The 19356-nt window shown below is 45.1% G+C and overlaps 1 protein-coding gene across 3 annotated transcripts in view; it reads right to left on the bottom strand.

Moving 5' to 3' along the window:
* The window catches only part of GNL2 (G protein nucleolar 2), a 23994-nt gene extending 4638 nt beyond the window's left edge, over positions 1–19356 (bottom strand). For 2 of the 3 annotated variants that reach the window (XM_047723973.1, XM_047723974.1), the window contains exons 1-12: positions 19161–19356; positions 17421–17505; positions 16370–16464; positions 14630–14769; positions 11613–11797; positions 8596–8662; positions 7385–7543; positions 6537–6650; positions 3196–3324; positions 2242–2346; positions 1302–1460; positions 745–858 (exon numbers count right to left, since the gene is read on the bottom strand). In XM_047723973.1, the coding sequence (XP_047579929.1) occupies positions 745–858; positions 1302–1460; positions 2242–2346; positions 3196–3324; positions 6537–6650; positions 7385–7543; positions 8596–8662; positions 11613–11797; positions 14630–14769; positions 16370–16464; positions 17421–17505; positions 19161–19224 (1416 nt within the window). In that variant the 5' untranslated portion in view covers positions 19225–19356. Of the gene's footprint in view, positions 1–744; positions 859–1301; positions 1461–2241; positions 2347–3195; positions 3325–6536; positions 6651–7384; positions 7544–8595; positions 8663–11612; positions 11798–14629; positions 14770–16369; positions 16465–17420; positions 17506–19160 lie in introns of those variants that run through there. The other variant, XM_047723975.1, reaches the window with a different exon arrangement.

Here is a 19356-nt window from a genome sequence, read left to right as displayed (position 1 = left end):
ATTCTGAAATGCTGGAGAATATATTCAACCGGAAGTTTCTAGCTGATAGTTGAAACTCGGGGAACAGAGTTCAAGTAAGAGGGAACCAGGACGACACGAAACCGAAAGCACCAGCACGGAAGCAAAACTAAAGCCACCTCTTCCAAAGGCTTAGCAGAGCTCTGAAAAAGAGCCTAGAAATAGAAAAGCAAAGGGCCACAGCTGGAGCCTTGCGGCAGTCCACTGCCAGGGGGAAAGAAAGGCAACAGAAGGGAAGCTTCTCAATCCAGCCCAGAAGCCCGAAATCTAAGGCTTCTTTCCCTGGCTACAAACTGTACCACTCTCCTTTCCCACCCGATCACGAGCTTCCTGAGGGCAAGGGCTGTGTTATTTATTCCTACATTCCCTGTGCCAGGAACATGGCTGAGACTAACAGATAAATGTAAAGCCAATCCTGGAAATGCCTCTGCTCCTCATGAATAAGGAAATACACAGGATCGGAAAAGCACTTACAGGCAGAGCCCTCTTTGTTCTAGGCCCTAAAGACTGGTATTCAGACTTGGTCTTCTATCACAAATCTACTTTCTAGTTTCCAAATGCCACCCCCACCCTAAGAAGGTCATAACAACAGCTCTCTGGGATGGGAGACAGTAGAGGGAAATGCCCCAAAGAAAACAGGTGCTTCATAAAGGAAGGCAATCAAAGGCACTATGCCTAGGTCAGTAATCACACTTTCCAGAAGGCAGGCCCACCCTGGTCTCTTACCTGGGAGGCCGCAGGGGGCTCTGCATTAGGCGGCTTGACAAAGAAAGGAATCCGGCCCCTCTGCCAGTCATTGAGAACCATCTTGCCCACAGTCTGCAAGTCCGGCTCTCCACCCTGAAATGTCACAGGAAGACTGCCGGTTAAATTCAAGAACAAATCCATTTCCCAGCGTGGAGGCACTGCAGCCGCCCCAGTTATTCATCACCATCTGCTTGCCAAGTTCTGTACCGTTCACGACAAAAAAAGTCCAGCAGAGCCTGGCTGGCTCAGTCGGTGGAGCATGAGACTCCTGGTCTCAGGCTTGTGAGCTTAAGTCCCATGCTGGGTGTAGATTACTTAAAAGTAAAATCTCTAAAACAAAAAAAAAAACAAAAAATAAAAAACAAAAAAATAAAAGAAGGCCCATTTAAGAATAAAATCTTTAAAACAAAAAACCCCCCAAAACAAAACCAAACCACAAAATAAAAGAAAGCTCATTACCCCCCGCACGCCCCCCCCCCCCGACCTCCCCACCCTGCCATGTGTCCTGGTCTGCATTTGCACAGACCCTCGCTCACCTTCAGTAACTTTCCAGTCCGGAACGCCAGCTTCTCAAGAAAGTCCTCAGCATTCTCCCAAGAATCAATCTTGTAGGTTTTGCTGATGTATTCTGGCTTTGCTCGTTCAAGTACAGCACTGATGTGGTCTTCAGGAGTCTTTATTTTTTCAACTTGAACCTAGATGTTAACAGGAAAATTCCTGCCTTATAGACTTTATATGGAAGCAGTGAAGTTCACATTTGTAACAATATCTGAAAATAGATTTCAACACCGTTGTGCAAGTGGAGCCTGGCAGGGCCAGTCTCCGAGGTGGCCAGCCGCGGTCAGCTGGAAGGTCCCTGCACGCCGGCCACCACCACAGAGCCTAGGACTCGGCGCTGATCCCTGCTCACCACACACTAACTGTGTGGTTCTGCAAGCAGTTTCAAGTTGGACCGTCTCATGCTACTCACTTGCAGAAACGGTGAAAAGCCTGCCAATGCCAGGACACAGAGAGAATTTGATAGTTTAAGGAGAGAGGGGAGGAATGTGCTCAGGATGTATGGCCAGCAGCCCTGGCTAAGGTTAAGTGAAGCCGTTTAAAGGTTTTGGTCATATTCAGAAACAAGTGAGGAAACGCTTGTGTTCCAAAATGACTCAGCCCATAAACCCTCGAAGATGAATGATCACTAAACGTAAACAGGCCCTGCTTCCCTCCAGATCCCGCGTGGAAACTACAAACTCTTTTGTGGGATGACATTGAGCAGATCTGCCCCGGCTCCAGACTCCCCAAGCAGGCTACAGGGGAATGGAGAGGCCGCCCTGCTGAGCGTCGTGTTCCTGAAGTCTGTTCAGACGGCCGGACCCCGAACAGCCTCCCCAGTGAGTGAAACGCAAAGGTATCCAAGGTCCCCCCGCAGCCCCAGACTGCTCCCCACAAAGAGCAAACAAAGAGCCTGTCGGGACTAAAAGTACTCACCACTCCTTTCAGCACAATGTCTGTCTCCGAGTCTTGGGAGGGGTAAACCACACCTGGACAGTCGATAAGGAATATCCGACGCATCAAGGTGATATACTGCCAGACCTGAAGGCAGAAAGCCAGAGACCCCTGGGTCAAACCCTCAGTCTGATCTCACAAAGCTACAAAGGCTCTCCTCTACTTGGGCCACTCATGAGGCACTTCCACAAAGTATCAACTACCGTTTCCACCGGCAAAGAGTCTAAAAAAAGCCGATCATACCGAGTCAACCTTTCCCTAATTTTTCAAAGTACTCTTCGAAGATTAATACTGTCTGACTCCTCTTCCTTTGAGCAGAACTCATGCTGCTCCCCAAACACTCTGTGCTTTAGGGTCTGTCCCCAACTGCCAGAATCTACTGTAACACTGAGTTTTCTTTCATAACCCAGGCACCAATATTCTTGGGTTAGTTTTGTTTGCCAAAGAAAGGCTGGAGTAACAATTTAAAACAGACTTAAAGGGGCGCCTAGGTGGCTCAGTGGGTTAAAGCCTCGCCTTCAGCTCAGGTCATGATCTCAGGGTCCTGGGATCGAGCCCTGCATTAGGCTCTCTGCTCCGCGGGGAGCCTGCTTCCCCCTCTCTCTCTGCCTGCCTCTCTGCCTACTTGTGATCTCTGTCAAATTAATAAATAAAATCTTTAAAAAAGAAAAAATAATAAAACAATAAAACAGACTTAAAATGAATGGCATCTCCCTGATCATACCAAAGGCACACAGTGCAATACAAAGTACTCTCGGTCTTACCCAAATGGGTAGAAACAACTCTGGTACACTCCAAACCATCACATAGAGACTAAACTCTCAATGGTGGCTTTCATTCAAGAGAAGTAGATAGATATCTCCATGACCTAAATAACCACCCTCTGTAAAAATAAAATATAGAGACATAAATAAGGCCCTCTTGAGCCAGACATACCTTTGTTTCACCTGCAATGGGGGCCACATTGCAAACTTTCTTGGAGCGTAATGTGTTTATCACAGAGCTCTTGCCAACATTTGGATAGCCAATGAACCCGACACTGATCTGCTTCTTGTCAGTGTGCAGCTGTTAAAGAGAACACACACCACATATACACGGTCATGAACATCCCCCGGGAAACACAGGTTGTGTTACTTTGCTCGTAAAACAAAGAACACAGGGCAAAAGTGTCACTAGAACTTGATCTAAAGCCTAGACACACACCAACTGTGTCATCTGAGTGGGCTGCGCATACACACACTAATGAATCAATCAGATGTGACTCATTTCCTCAGTTGTCAATGTGCTATTGTTCTTCAAGGTTTTAAGGTTAAAAATATGTAGGTCGAAAATCAAAGGAAGAAAGAACTTGTTATTCATCAGTTTAACACCATCCACAGATAATACCAACTGGCAATCCCAAGACCCATCCCTCCTTTTCTCTGCACAATACATTTTGCATTTTCATTGCCAAAAACAAATGACAGAAGAAAGAAAAAGCAACCGCAGAAGTCAGACCATTGGATGAGAGTCTCAAGGAGACCAGAGCTCAACAAGAAGTCTGCAACCGGCTGAGGGCTTCCGATTAAAGATGCCGGACTGAATGTCCACACTGGCCTCACTCCCTCCGCAGACTCCACTACGAGGACAGCAATGAGAATGAATACATGGGAACCCATGGAACCAGGCATATAAAATCAAAGAATGAACTGGAAATGAGACAATAAAAACAAACAGACAATGTTAGCAAAATACTAGCGGCTAGAAAGTAGTATCTAACTTGGCCCACTACAAAGATGAAAGCTAAGGTAGGAAAACTAAAAACCCAGCAAAAATATTGCCAAAGAATCACAAATGCCCTCAGGAACTGGCAAGACAGCTACAGCTCAGGGGCTCTGAAATCAAGACCAGCAAGAAGTCCACGGAGCAGGGACACCACTCTACCTCTCCCTCCCCCAGCACAGGCACCCAGCTTCTCTGCCCCACTGCCTTTCCAGATATGGATTTTTTTGGAAACCCTGCATGCATCTCTGAAAATATCTTTCACTTTTAGATGGGAACCTAAATGGGAACCTATGTTTAGGGATAACAGCAGCTAAAGGCAAGCATTCCCAGTGTGATTACCTAAAAATCTAAATATCGATGTCCTTCCTCCCGCTGAGTTCCCAAAACCCCGGCAGTCAAGCTTATATATCCCTGAGCTCGAGACTGGAACACTCCTTTACGGAGAAACTCTCAGATCCAGGAGTAAAGACCTACAGACACTGACACCAAGGGTGCCCTCCAACAAAATACTGGGTTTCTGCCTAGTTACCCTACAGTGAAGTCTATTATTCAACAGTCATCCCCCAACCCCCGAACAAATAAAACTTCCATTGGGTTTTTAGTGGCTCACCCTTACATACAAACAAAAAGTAAAAAATAACCAGAAATTTAAACTGTGACTAGTACAAAAGACAGAAGAAACACAAGAAAACTGGAAGGAAATAGAGTCAATGCAGGAAGAAAGGAAAATTTCAAAATACAGTATCATCGCCCTTCTCAGAAACGGATGAAAGTTCATCTGGACACAAGAACAGGGGCGGGCCGGTGCTTAACAGTGAGGGCAAAATAAATGTTACTGAAGAACAGCTAAATGATCAAGTCAGAGAAACTTCCCATGATATATAGCAAGACATCACAAAGGCACCAAAGTAAAGCAAAGAAAATTCAAAAATTAAACCAGGAGATAAAACCAATTTCCTGAACAAGAACAGGTGATGGGGTAGAGGGTGGGCGATCTCTAAGAAATAATACAGGACAACATCAGACAAAGTTCCGTCCAGCGCCTAACTCACTGACACTGACTCACCTAAAACCACTTCACTATGAAACTTTAAAACAGGAATTTTTTTAGGAGATCCCAGCCACAACAGACTGGGCATCAGAACGGCCTCAGATTTCTCTACACCACGCCAGAAGCCACCAGAAGATAACACAGTGGTGCTCTCAGCATTCCGGGGAGAACAGTGTGAAGACAGAATAAAGGTATTTTCAAAACACAAGGTCTCAAAAAAGGTACCCTTCTAAGCTCAGCTTCTTAAGAAGCTTTTAGAAAATATGTTCCATTAAAAGGAAAAAGTAAACCAGGTTAGAAGAAAAACCAAGAAAGAAGATCCCCTGTTGGATCCCTTGATCCCAATGAACAAGGTATCCAACCCAGGAGAGAGCCACAGGAATGCTCAGAAGGACGTCCCAGGAGGACAACTCTGCAGCCAGCCCGGGGGGCAGCCAGTCCCGACTGGAAGGTAGGGTCCCCAACACTCTCGAAGCTCCCACTCTGCCAGCGGATTTGGTGACATTTTAGTGACAAAGGACAAGGAGCTAATTAACACCAGAGAGGACAGAAGGTTCTATTAGAAAGGAATTACAATCACAGCACCATGTGGGTGAGCTGTGACTGATGTTCTAGGTCAAAATAATGTACACGCTGAAGGAAATGATCATCTAGCCAGATGACATATAACAACAGAGCGAGAACAGAGGGAGGGGAGTACGTGTGGGGAGAGGACAGCTGTAAGAAACTTAATACACATTTTCCACAGCACAGACTTAGCAAGTGTCCAAAATGGCAGGTGCTGGGGAGTGGGAGGGCGTGGGGTAGGGGAGATCAGAAATAGAATCAAAAGCAGGTACTAAAAATATGGAAGAAAATAAGGGAAGTAACTAACAGCCACGAGCTGGAAGTGTCTGCTTCCAGGAACCGGGAAGGGTGGGGCAGAGGATGTGTGTCCTTTGTCTGAAGCCAGGTAGAATGAATGAGACACGCCAACACCTAGCTGCACGTACAGAATGTGAAGCTCTGAGAACATCTGCGAGGGCGACCTGGTTGCAGGGCTTCCCAAAGAAAGTGACATCAGACCAGGGATCAGCAGGGGGCCCGGGGGGGGGGGGGGGGCTCAAAAACTGCACAGGCCTGAGGGCAGAGGAGGCACTGCAGGCCTTGCAAAGCAGGATGGGGAACACAGGGGTGTGGGGGAGGGGCCGTTCTCAAGCAGAGGACGGACCATCAGGAGCCAGGGATACTGCAGGAAGGGAAGCAATGTTTGTAAAAGGTAGGGACTATGGCTGAGCTGGAAGACACTTTCCACAATCCCTTATAACCCCAAGGCTCTAGGAGTTTTTACGTCTCTCAGACACACACTTATTATTACCAAGATGGTGGAACTGAGGTGTGTAACCTAACACAACTGTCAAGAGAAAGTCTCCCACGGACCCACAGCTACACACTCCAGGAGAGGCAGGTCAGGTCCCAGTACCTTTCCAAACTGCCGGAGAAGCTGAATAAAGGCTCCTTTGCCAAAGGGGTTGGTAAGACTTGCGTGGAAGGCAAGGGTCGGGTAATCCTGGGAGAGGACAGCCACCCAACGTTTCTAAAAGGCGAAGACAAGACACTTGTTTATTCATAAGCCAAGAAAACTCAAAGCTTAAGTTACACGCTGTTTTTTACATACAGAGCTAAGGAAAACCTTAGCTAAAATTCTTAGAATATATATATATACATATATATATATATTTTTTTAATATTTTATTTACTTATTTGACAGAGATCACAAGTAGGCAGAGAGGCAGGCAGAGAGAGAGGAGGAAGCAGGCTCCCCACTGAGCAGAGAGCCCGATGCGGGGCTCGATCCCAGGACCCTGGGATCATGACCTGAGCTGAAGGCAGAGGCTTTAACCCACTGAGCCACCCAGGCGCCCCTAAAATATATATTTTTTAAAGAATGACAAGTAATGCTTTTTCTTTTGTCTCACAAACATGGAACAATTACAAAAACGCCTTCATCGAGACTGAACGCAACTAATGTAATAGAATGAGGAAGAGGCCAGCAGCTGCAGCAGCTTCTCCTCCCGAAGGAGCCATATCGCCCATCCTGTGGGTCCCGCAGCCGTCCCTTCGCCAACCATCAGCGGGTAAAACATTAACTCTGCCCACGGTCGGTGAAGCACATTTTCGTTTTGCTTCCAGTGAGAAAGCTTCCACGACTACTAGGTCAAAAAGTCCAGAACTTTAAGGTCTCAGATCTCATTTGAAGTGAAACATCTTTATTGACAGAGAGCTTGGCCTCCATCTGCAAGTCTGTTCCGGATAAGCAGCTGTACTTACTGTCGCCCAGGTTGGAACAAGGTCACATTTGTTAAGAACAAAAATTAGGTGTTTCCAGGGTTTTTCCTTCTTCAAGTAAGTCTCAATGTGAGGGGAACGGGTACCCATCGGATCTCTAGCATCAAGAACTTGAACTACAACATCTGAAGAATCTATCACCTGCGATTCAAAGAGGCGAAAAGGATTTGTTTTAGTACAGATGAGAAGTGGGAGACGGAGGACATTTAAAGGAACCTGGGAAAAATACAACAGTGAGAACTTCAAAACACGGGTAGGTTGTGGCCAATCTCAGTGCCCAGTGATTGGAACTTTTTCCATCCTGTGAGTAGGAGAAACTTGTCGAATTTCAAAGAGGAAAACTAATTTAGATGTAACCCATACTACTTCACAACTACTGTTCATTACTGAATGAAGTCACTTACTTCTTAAACTTCTACAAGTTTCTACTGTCACAGGTTTTGTGTATTCTACAAAAAACTAGAACATTTAGTTTACCTTCAGGGTATACTTTCCTGTTAGGTTACTGTCGGACTATGAGATTGTGCTGGAAAGCTTTTAGTGACCAAGAATTATCTCGAGGGCGCCTGGGTGGCTCAGTTGGTTAAAGCCTCTGCCCTCAGCTCAGGTCATGGTCCCAGGGTCCTGGGATCGAGGCCCGAATCGGGCTCTCTGCTCAGCAGGGAGCCTGCTTCCTCCTCTCTCTCTGACTGCCTCTCTGCCTACTTGTGATCTCTCTCTCTGTCAAATAAATAAATAAAATCTTTAAAAAAAAAAAAAAAAAAAAGAATTATCTCGAGTACTTGGACATCAAACTTAGCCAGCTGAACCAGGACTCGGGACACACGAAGGCTCCTCCACGAACCAGTGGGGTGAGCTGGGTAAGGTACTCAACCTTTCTAGACAGGTGTTCTCATCTATAAATGACAAGGCTAAGTAACTTAACCCCCCCCCCACGCAACTCTAACCATGTATGATAAATCCACGGTCTATGGAACGTAGCTTTTATTATTTTTTTAAAAAAGCACAGTTATCCAGAACAATGGTAGCATGTGCTTAGCCACATCTGTCCTGGTTCTGGAGGGGAATAAGGATGGAATGAACAGCAGTTTGTGCTTTATTTGTGAGAGCTTCCATATATCAAAATCAGTTTTCTCAAAAAAGATAATGAAAGCCAAAGGAAGCTTGCAACAAGAAGGAACTGAAAGTCTTACCTTGTAGAGCTCACCCCATATTCTTTTGGACTGTCCCTTCTTATAGATCTCTTCTTGGGCTTCACTTCTAAATAAGAAAACACTCCAAGTGAGCAAGTGAACCCTACAAAAAGGATGTTTAGGGAGGAGATGACGATGCCCCACAGGAAAAGGGCATCAAAACTACTTGGAGATGGGGCAAAAGCAAATTTCACTGAAAAAGCCAAATGCCCATCAGTGGAGGGATGGGTTAAAAATGTGTGGTATACACAACAGACTGTGACTCAGCAACAAAGACGAACACAGGACTGACACGGGCCACAACCTGGATGGCTCCAGCGACATTCTGGTCACGAAAGGACAGAGACTGCAGGACTGCATGGAGGACCGAGTACCTCTCAGCAGAGCAGTCAAACTGCTAAGAGACAGACCGCAGAAGGGCAGCGGCCAAGCGCTAGGAGGTTACTGTCTACGGGGTGAAGACTCTCGGTTCAGGACGACATGGAATAGTTCTGGAAGCAGACACGGAGCTGTGACGGCTCATACCCACATGGATGTGCCCAGTGCCACTGCAGTGCAGGCTTCCAAGGGACTGAACTGGTATAGCCTTTGTGCAGTTCACCACAGTGAAAGACTTAACTTAAAAACAGTGACTCAAGCGGCACCTGGGTGGCTCAGTGGGTTAAAGCCTCTGCCTTCGGCTCAGGTCATGTTCCCAGGGTCCTGGGATCGAGCCCCACATCCGGCTCTCTGCTCAGCGGGGAGCCTGCTTCCCCCTCTCTCTCTACCTGCCTCTCTGCCTACTTGTGATCTCTGTCAAATTAATAAATAAAATCTTTAAAAAAAAAAATTAAAAAAAAAAAAAAAACGATTCAAGAAACAGCAGGTGTTGGGAAGGACGTGGAGAAAGGAGAACCCTCATGTACCGCTGGTAGGAATGCAAACCAGGACAGAAGGTCCTCAAAAGTTAAAAATAGGAATGCTGTGAAATGTCTAAGACTGACGAATCACAGACCTGAGCCCCTGGCACAAATAATACATTATATGCTAATAAAAATAATAATAAAAAAGTTAAAAATAGGACTACCACGTGATCCAGTAATTACACTCCTGGGTATCACCCAAAGAACACAAAAGCACCAACTTTTTTTTTTTTAAAGATTTATTTATTTATTTGACAGACAGAGATCACAAGTAGGCAGAGAGGCAGGCAGAGAGAGAGAGAGGAGGAAGCAGGCTCCCTGCGGAGCAAAGAGCCTGATGCGGGGCTCGATTCCAGGACCCCAGGATCATGACCTGAGTCGAAGGCAGAGGCTTTAACCCCACTGAGCCACCCAGGCGCCCCTAAATGCACCAATTTTGGAAAGATATAGGCAACTCTATGTTTACAGCAGCATTACTGACAGTAGCCAATAGCCAGGTGGATGCCCAAGCAGCCATCAATGGATGAATGGATAAAGAAGTTGCGATATACACACACGACAGAACATCACTGAGCCACCAGTGCAACATTTGCAACAGCATGGTTGGAGCTAGAGTAAAATGCCACATGAGATCAGTCATTCAGAGAAAGACAAATAACACAGGATACCACTCATGTGTGGATTTTAAGAAACAAAACAAATGAGCAAAGGAAGAAAAGAGATGTTCTACAGCGGGACTGTCGATTAAGTACTGACATGGAAATCTATTGTTAATAATTTAAAAAAAGTTTTTTCTAAATATTTATCTAAAATAAAATGTAAGGGCGCCTGGGTGGCTCAGTCATTAAGCGTATACCTTCAGCTCAGATCACCATCCTAGGGTCCTGGGACTGAGTCCCGCACTGGACTCCCTGCTCTGTGGGGAGTCTGCTTCTCCCTCTACCTGGCCCCCCGGGCTCATGATCTCCATCTCTCTCTCTCTCACATTCTCGCCCTCTCTCTCTCAAATAAACAAAATTTTTAAAAAACTAAAATAAAATATTTTAAAAATATAAAGGGCAAGTTAAAATACAGTCTTAAGGGGCATCTGGGTGGCTCAGGGCCTCTGCCTTAGGCTTGGGTCATGATCCCGGGGTCCTGGGATCGAGCCCCGCATCGGGCTCTCTGCTCTGCGGGGAGCCTGCTTCCTCCTCTCTCTCTGCCTGCCTCTGCCTACTTGTGATCTCTGTCAAATAAATAAATTTTTTTTAAAAATCTTAAAATACAGTCTTAAGATATTTATAAATGAACATGGAATGTAAAAAAGATCTAGAATAATATATGTAACAGTGACTGATACTTGACCTTCTTTTGGGTATGAACCCCTATGAGAATATGACAAAGCTATTGATCCTTTTCCTCCCTCTCCCCAAAACAAATATAAGACCAACAAAACAGCGGCACCTTTATGCATGTACATACACTTTACATGTTCTCTTCACAGGGTCACAGGAAACTCAAAGGCCATCCGTGAATCCCCATGGTCTAGAGTCTCTGTTTAAGGAAGCCTTGACATTCACAATTTTAACAAGTTAATAACATGGTCGCTGAGATTATGAGCTCTTGGTTTCTTTGTGCTGCATTTCTAATTTAACCCTATATTCTAAATTGTCTATCCTAGACTTCACTGCTGTTATAACGAAGAAAAAAGTTTATCTTTATTTTGGGAATGAAAGAAGAGACCTAGAAAAAAACAGCCACCTCAAATTATTTTCAGTCTGGCCCCAGCTTCACAAACTTTTCTAGTCAAAGGGAAGAACACTCTCTGTCTAGGAGTTAAAGCACCAGGGCACCTGGGTGGCTCAGTCAAGTGAGCTCAGATCATGATGCCAGGGTCCTGGGATCAACCCCTGTGTTGGGCTCCCTGCTCAGCAGGGAGGCCGGCTTCCTCTTCTCTCCCTGCCAGGCCCCTCCTTTGTATGCTCTGTCAAATAAATAAAATCTTAAAAAAAAAAAAAAAAAAAAAGGAGTTAAAGCACTGAGCTTTAACTCAGCATTATGTAGGTAAAATAAAGGTAAAGACAATGTTTTGTTGCAGAAGAGCAAATGAGAGCGGTATGAACGTTCAAACTGTACCTGACACCAGTGTCTTCAGTGACCAAGTCACGATCCTTGCCCTGGTCGTAGCTCTCAGTGGACATTGCTGCATTTTCTAGAAGAGACTGCATATCACTAGCAAGTAAGTTTGGTCGCTTCCTCTGTGACTTCGGGCCAAATGTAGTTTCAAAGCTTTCAGTATCAAGAATGTGCACCTTTGAGTTCTAAAGAGAAAAGAAAATTATTCAAAAGGTAAGGAAGGCACTGAGCAAAAGCAAAAGTTAAAAACCAACCCGGGAAAGGTTTTCTTGTTTTATCTTTCCAAAGCTCAACCCACACCAAAAACTACAACATGGATGCAGCCTGGTTTTAAATCAGCCTGAAATCGCAAAAGCACTTGTTCCTCCATTCTGAAATTCTAGAAGACTCCTTGGACTAATACAAAGTAATATAAATAGTCAAAGCAAGTATGAACAGTTGTGTAAGACTTGCCAAAAACTCTGCTTTATTTCATTTATCATAAACTGCAGTCAAATGTAATTAAGGCTACAATGATGAACATTAACTTATCTTTTCTGACTTTTTTTTTTTTTGAGCTTTCAGACAAATGCATAAAATTCGCCAAACTCACAGATTTTGTCAAGGACAATCATACTCAAATTTGTGTGTTTTTTTAAACCAACTGTAAATGCCAACTTTTTCTTGGAAGTTAATTTCTTTCATGGCTAAAAGGAACTGCTTGTTTTGTAAGATGCATTTTAGTTTCAGATAACATTTTCCCTAATTTAGGTAACGTTTTTATTAAATGCACATGGAAAGTCTTCAGATGAAAAACATCTAGCAAGAGTCCAAAATAATAGTTCAGATGTGATAAAAGGAACCTGATACTAACTAGAACTTGCTGTGTCTGTAAAGGAGTTACGGGCATAGGAATTTTTGAAGCAGGATAAAAGTCAAAGTTTGAGTTAGGATCTATCACGTAACAGAATGTTAACAGCCAGCAGAGAATACCCTAAAAAAAAAAAAAAAAAAAAAAAAAGGCCTCTGCCCCTCAGTACAAAGCTCCTCTGTAAGCACCAGTTACTAAATGTGGATGACGAAGCCTCCCCTGTGGCTTCTGACCTTGATCCTACACCCTCCAATTCCCAGATCCTTAAGCTATGGTTACTTTTTCTTTTTAAATTTTTTAAAAAAGATCTTATTTATTTATTTGTCAGAGAGAGAGAAAGAGCGAGTGAGCACAATCAGGGAGAGAATCAGGAAGAGAGAGAGGCAGGCTCCCCGCTGAGCTGGGAGCCCAATATGGAACTCGATCCCAGGACCCTGGGATCATGACCTGAGCCGAAGGCAGACGCTTAACCACTGAGCCACCAAGGCATCCCACTACAGTCACCTTTTCAGATTCTCTGACCCATCTCTTAGTTCAGTTTTACCTGCTACCCTCCCACAAGGGAACATCCCCAAACAGAAGGTTGGGTTTCACATTGGAACTAGATACTAATGTCGCCGTGAAAACTGTGATCACAGTTATCCTTGGAAATCTCACAAGTCACCTATAGAGCACACAGAGCACAGCAGACACAAGGATGTGTGCGTGGAAAGCTATACACTGACAAGCACCACGCAGTTAGAGGCAGTAGGGCAATAAAGGACGCAAATCAAATCAGTTACAGTATTTTTGCTGTATTGCTACAGAATCAGTGACGGTAATGTGCACGGGGCTAAAAGTTAAAGCGTATCTGATTAGCCTGCACTGTGTGGCCATCTGAGAATTAAGTTTTATAACCAGTAGTAGATACCGCACTAAAATAAACAGGGAAGGTTTTTCAAGGCCAAAGCACAAAGCTCCTCCCTTACCCTGAGTACCTAGCTGCACCAAAACCCCAGCTGAGCGCTGCAGCTGTGGACCCCACGGCCTCCGGACCAGCGACTGACGTCTGAATTTTAGAAGCACTGAACGACCGGGATGGGCAACAAAGCAGTAAATCCATAATAGAAAACCTCTCAGTTCTTCTCATAAACAGGATTCAATAGTTTGTTAAAAGATGGCTTTAGGGAGAACAGACAAAAGAGAACAAGGGAAATGAGCAACTTGTCTGTGGTTCGTGAATTACACTCATGTGTTTCCCTGAAAGAAAACAGTCATTCCTCTAATAGGCGCCATTCTTCTCGTCTGTCATAAAACAAAGCATAATTGACAAAACCCGAGGCAATAACCAGGCCTTGGTTTTTATTTTGTTCTGCGAGTAAACAATTTTCTTTGAACTGTTTAATCCATGTATGCATGTCAATGTTTCCTTCCCCTCCTTACATTAGAACCGAGGCTTATACACTGGCTACATTTCTGGGAACTATTATTCAATACGAGTAGAAATGTGCAAACATTAGGCCATTTCTTTGGTTCTGTGTGAAACTCATTCCACTTCAAGCTGGATTCAGTCCTTACTGTCCTTCAACTCCACCGATCATTAAGAACCAATCTGACCAGCACCCTTTCCTTCGCTGGAAAGACTTCCAAGGGTCTCACAGAAGCTGAAAGTACACAGCACCAAAGGCCTCCCTCCTACCAACCCAATCCCCACCCTACATGTCCCTGAAGTCTGCTGGAGTCACCACTTAAACTAGTTTGCCTAACCAAAAACAACCGTACAACTAGTGTTAGTAATAGCCACAGTCTATTTAGCTATCGGGCAGTGTGCTATGTGCTCATTATATGCCAAATGCCTCATCTGCATCGGATCACCCAAGGAGGCGGGTTTTCCTGACTCTACAACCACGGAAGTGAAGGCTCACGGAGAAACCGATGAAGGCTCTAGGTCAGAGGAGAGCAAAGACTAAATCAGGCCTGACTCCCAAGGCCCTAATCCACAAGGTACCACACCTTCCTGACACGATGTGGTTCCTACTAAGGCGAGACCCCGAGAGAGGGGAAAGCTTATCAGGACTGCATCAAAGCCACTCTTCTCTACGGAAGAACAAAAGACAAAGATGGCACAAAGGGACTGGCATCAACTGTGCCTAAGAAATTCCATTGCCAGGGATATCCTCCAACTTACATGAGGCTGGATCCGATCATGGAGAAGAGACATGGGCAACTTGCTTTGCTTCATGACAACTTTGTATGGGTCCTTCAGAACTGTGCCCATTTCCTCTTGAAATTTTTGTAATGATGACTGTTTAATCACACGTGTGTTTCCTGTTTTACAGAAGAATGTTGCTTTTTAATGAAGAACTCCTTTTTGCTTCTGTATCCTTCTTCCCAATGGCATAGGGAAAAGCAAAACTCCGAATTACCCTGGCTTCACCCAAACACCTGCTACGCCCATCCCATGTATCCGTTTTCAAACTTAAAAGAGGGGGGAAAAAATAAAAACAAAAAAACTGCCTCTCCTGCACTCATAGACTATGAACTAATCCACCAACCCAGACACACAAAGGGTTTCAAGAGTTTTCCAAGCCCAATTTCCTGACTGGATGAAACCGAAAAATCAACATCACTGAATGGAACAGAGATTTGACAAATGTCCGACACTTCCTGCTACATCTGGCAAAGAAATCCGGAGCCAACCAGAGCTGATCTATCAGTCTACGGAGAGAATCCTGAAGCCCAGAACCCAGGTTGCAGCTGCTGCTTTTTACGGTTATAAGGGTTTGAAAGGACTATTAAATTAGCCAATAAATCCACGCAAAGGAAACCAAATAAAGCACGTAACACTAGCTGGAGAACAATTTGTAACAATTTGTAAGCGAGGGGGCCAGAAACACATAGGCAACGGAACAGCACGCTGGAGCACAAATGCAGATCCCAAGGTGGTGAGGGCTACGATGCCTGCGCCGATGACACAGGGCTCACGGCCTGCTGTGCACGGCCCTGAGCACCGCACACGGGCTCGCCCACGTAATCCCCACAGCAGTGTTCCAAGATGCAGACTGTTTTTATCCTCATTTTACAGACAGGAAACCAGTGAACAGAGAGATGTAGTAACTTGCCCCCAGTCACAGAAATGGCAGAACTAGGATTCACATTCAGATAGTCTGAACCTAGACCTAGTCACCATATACAGCCACCATGCTAAACATCTCTCTAAAAAGTTTTGACACTTTCCTGAGTTGCAGCTTCCTAGAGGGTATCCTGTCAACAGATGTAAGACGCACTGAAAGGTAGCTGCCATCTGCCACCAACCACAGAGGTCAAGCACTGGGCCAATGATGGGGTCTGACCATCTGACTGGCCCATGCACCTCGCAGGGATTAAGGGAAAGCCCAGACTGAGGTGTGGGTGGAGTTTCCCAGAAAGAAGCCCTGATCCCATTCTGTTATTCTTGGGAAAGACCAAAAAGAGATCCTTCCACTGTCAGTCCAAATCCCCATTAAGAAATGTTTCAAAGGAATGGCCAGTGAATGCACTTACACTTCGAGTTAAAGCTACCAACCTATCTGCAAGGCCACTCTCCAACAGCCACGCTCTCCAGGCCACCAGAAAGGCAGAGATGAGAGTTCTCTGGTCTGGGAAGGCTGGGCACTAACATGTAAAGGATGGGTTCATCTGTTTTAGAGGGTTCACTTATAATCAACAATGATGAGCGCTCTACAAAAACAACCTGTTTATGGGATCCACCACTACTACTACTTTTCTCAGTACTCTTCCCACCACGGGCACTTCTCAGCCCTTTTTCATATAATCCTTGACAGTTTGACTCACCTCCAAACTTCTGCCCTTTAGACACCTTTTAAGCTTACCTTTTCCCATACAGCACATGTTCAATAGAGCACAAGTGACAGAGGCCAATACTCACCAAACCACTTAATATTTGGTTCCACTCTCGCCACCGTGCCAGAAGCCACCGTGGACTGATACTGCAGAGGCTTAATCACTTTGCCACGACTGTTCCTAAATTGAGGAAGTAACAGATTCTGGTTGATGACAGAAGAAAGGCAAGAGCAAAGCTTGGTTTCCAGAACACCCTTTCCATCAAAAGGAACTTTTTTCTTTTTTTGGTTTTAAATGATCATGAAACACAGATTTCAGTAAACAAGAAGTACTTCTACATTTGAAACAGATTGTTCAAAAGTCATTTAACCTCTTGCAACAGAGCACGTAATGATTTCTGCTGGATGAATAACAAATAATGATGTTTAAAAATCTGTTTATTGTTTATTTGTCTTTAAAAAAAACCACATACTTGAGTTTTTTGGGTAATTATTTGAAGACTGGTTTAAATGAATTTTAAGTAGAGGGTGATTTATGCTGGAACTCAAAATTCTAAAACAAACAGAAGAGTAGGTGACTAAGGCAGATTAAGTTCATTGACGTTTGTGTTTTAGACACATCTTTCAGAACGGATGAAGAATCTAATTACCAAACAAATTAAGACCAGCTAGCAAAATGCCAGGCTCAGCAAGTCCCCATGGTAGAGGCTGCCTCAGCAGAACTTACAGTTGTGATGAGTTTCCAAGTGCCACAATGTTGTGATCTAAATTTTTGCATTAAAAAAACAAGTTTTCTGGCTGCTCTCATTAACTATAGTCCTATATGCTTTGTTAAAGAAAACCAGATTTCTACTTGAGGGATATTTAACTAGAGATTTAATGCGCTATCCATGGGGGCTGAGGCCGTTGAGGAATGAAACCTCCTTTGGTCGTACAGTGTTGTGACACAATCACTATTTCACCACCCGCTACCCACGTCTTGAACCGAAAATTCACCATTTATCTTAACAGCACCCCCATAAGACGATATTTGAAAATATGCTATTTCTATCTGGGGGAAGAGAGGGTGGGGATTAGGTCTGAGCTAGGAATCCAGGACACGAAGGAGAGGAGAGGATGGCAGTGTGGAATACTCACCTGCGCTCCTTTTGCCGGTACATATTCAGGCGCCGGATTGTGGCCCGGTCCCTCATGTTTTGGCCTCCTGCTCCCTGCACTCGATCTAGGAAAGACAGAAGTAGACCGCAAACTATTTGATCACCAAGTTTAAGTATGGTCGCTGCCTCAAACACACCAACTAATTCACTCAAAGTAGGCACGCTGCCACTTTGCTGCAAAATGTCTACTCTCTCCCTATATCATTCCAACAGAATTCTTATCACTGGATGCTACCTGGTCTGACAAAGCTGACCTAATCTTTGATCCTCGGTATGACTGTGTTTGGTAAGAGTTAATCATTTTGAGTATTAACTGTGGCACTGTGGGACCCACATTTACAGCCATCACCTCACGTAATCCATGGAATAATCCTATAAAGAGAGATACATTATCCTCATTCTGCAGGCTAAGAAACTGAGGCACAGGCGCCAGGCACCCTGCCCACGATCACACAGCTACCTAATGGCAGAGCGAGAATTAGAACAAAAACATCCGATCGCCATCTATGCTCTAACTGTGGGTCTCAGCTGAGCCGGCTATATGCAGGGCACCACCGAGACCATGATTTTGATACTTAAGTGTTCCGTATGTACCAGTTTCTTAATTTCCTAATGTTTTAGTTTAATCAACAGCTAAGTAGAGATTTTTGCCTTACATCTTGGAGATAAAGAGAAGGACAAATAAGCATGCTGATACTAGCCTAGCTTTTCCTTTTGGGGATACCTTCAAGTCACCTGTCTACCCCTGAAGTGATACAGTAGAAAACAGGCTGAAATCCCAGCACTGGTGCTTCTACTGCTCACCAAGTGTGCCAACTGTGATGAGCCACTTCCCAATTTTGGCCCCACCTCTTCACCTATATCATAACTTCTCAGGGCCCTTTTCGGTCTAACAGTCTAAGATTCCAGTCTACACCAATTGAATAATTTATCAGCAATCCAGAGAAAACATTCCATGGGATTTGTTCAAGTCCTCAAAAACTTTAAACCATATTTTAAAACAAAGTTCCAGTAACTAAACCCAATAGAAAGGACTCCCCCAAAGACTATCTTGTTCATCCTGCAGGTGGGAACTCAGCAAAACTCATAAACATCTCTAAAAACCTCTTTATTGAAATGTTCGTTATCTATCTGTAGGGTTTTCTGTGCCCTTTACCAGGTGGGATGACTCCAAGAGCCGAACGTAGGATCCCTTTCTCATTTAAATAGTCCAAGCAAGAGTGGCAGGCAAGTGTGGTCAAGTGTGAAACGCCAGCTGGGTCGACCTACTTGTAATCTGATTTTACCTAATTTACTGCTAACAATTCCCTGAGCTGGAAAACTGTAATCATACAAGACTGAAATACGCTGCGGGAGGGGCTGACATACACAGGAACACGAGAGGAGGTCAAGATCACTGTCCCTTCCAACGCAGAGCTTCCCAGTCTCCGCACCTCACAACTGGAGACGCCCCAAGGATGCCAGGCCTAAGTGTTCGCTTTTCCCGACGTTAGACAGGGTGCCTGGCACCTGGCCCTGAGAAGCGTTCAAGACGTCAGCACTCCTCAGGGCCTCCGAATTAAAAAACCACCTTCTCCCTTCTAGTCCCCAGTAGCCGCTCGGCTCGAGGCCACTCCAAGCAACGCCGCCCGGGTGTCCCTCCTTCCCCTTCGACCTCCTCCGAGCCCTCCGCACCAAGCTTCCTCCAAGCTCCACCCTCCGCGAGCCCCGCCGCCTGTACCAGGGTTTGTGCTGGCCTTGGAGGGGTTGATGGTGCTCCGTCCTTTGTACTTGGGCTTCACCATCTTGCCGACGGGACCGGAACCGGGGCGCTAGGCCAGGTCTTGGACGAGTACACCAGCTCCTAACTTCCAAGGCCCTGCCGTAAACGACCCTCGAGAACCGCGCTTGACCACGTGGGCGCGGGCGACGTCACT

The sequence above is a fragment of the Lutra lutra genome, chromosome 4 (assembly GCF_902655055.1).
Source record: "Lutra lutra chromosome 4, mLutLut1.2, whole genome shotgun sequence".
Lineage (NCBI taxonomy): Eukaryota > Metazoa > Chordata > Mammalia > Carnivora > Mustelidae > Lutra > Lutra lutra.
The sequence above is the reverse complement of the archived record's forward strand: the minus strand, read 5'-3'. Positions and strand labels throughout refer to the sequence as shown.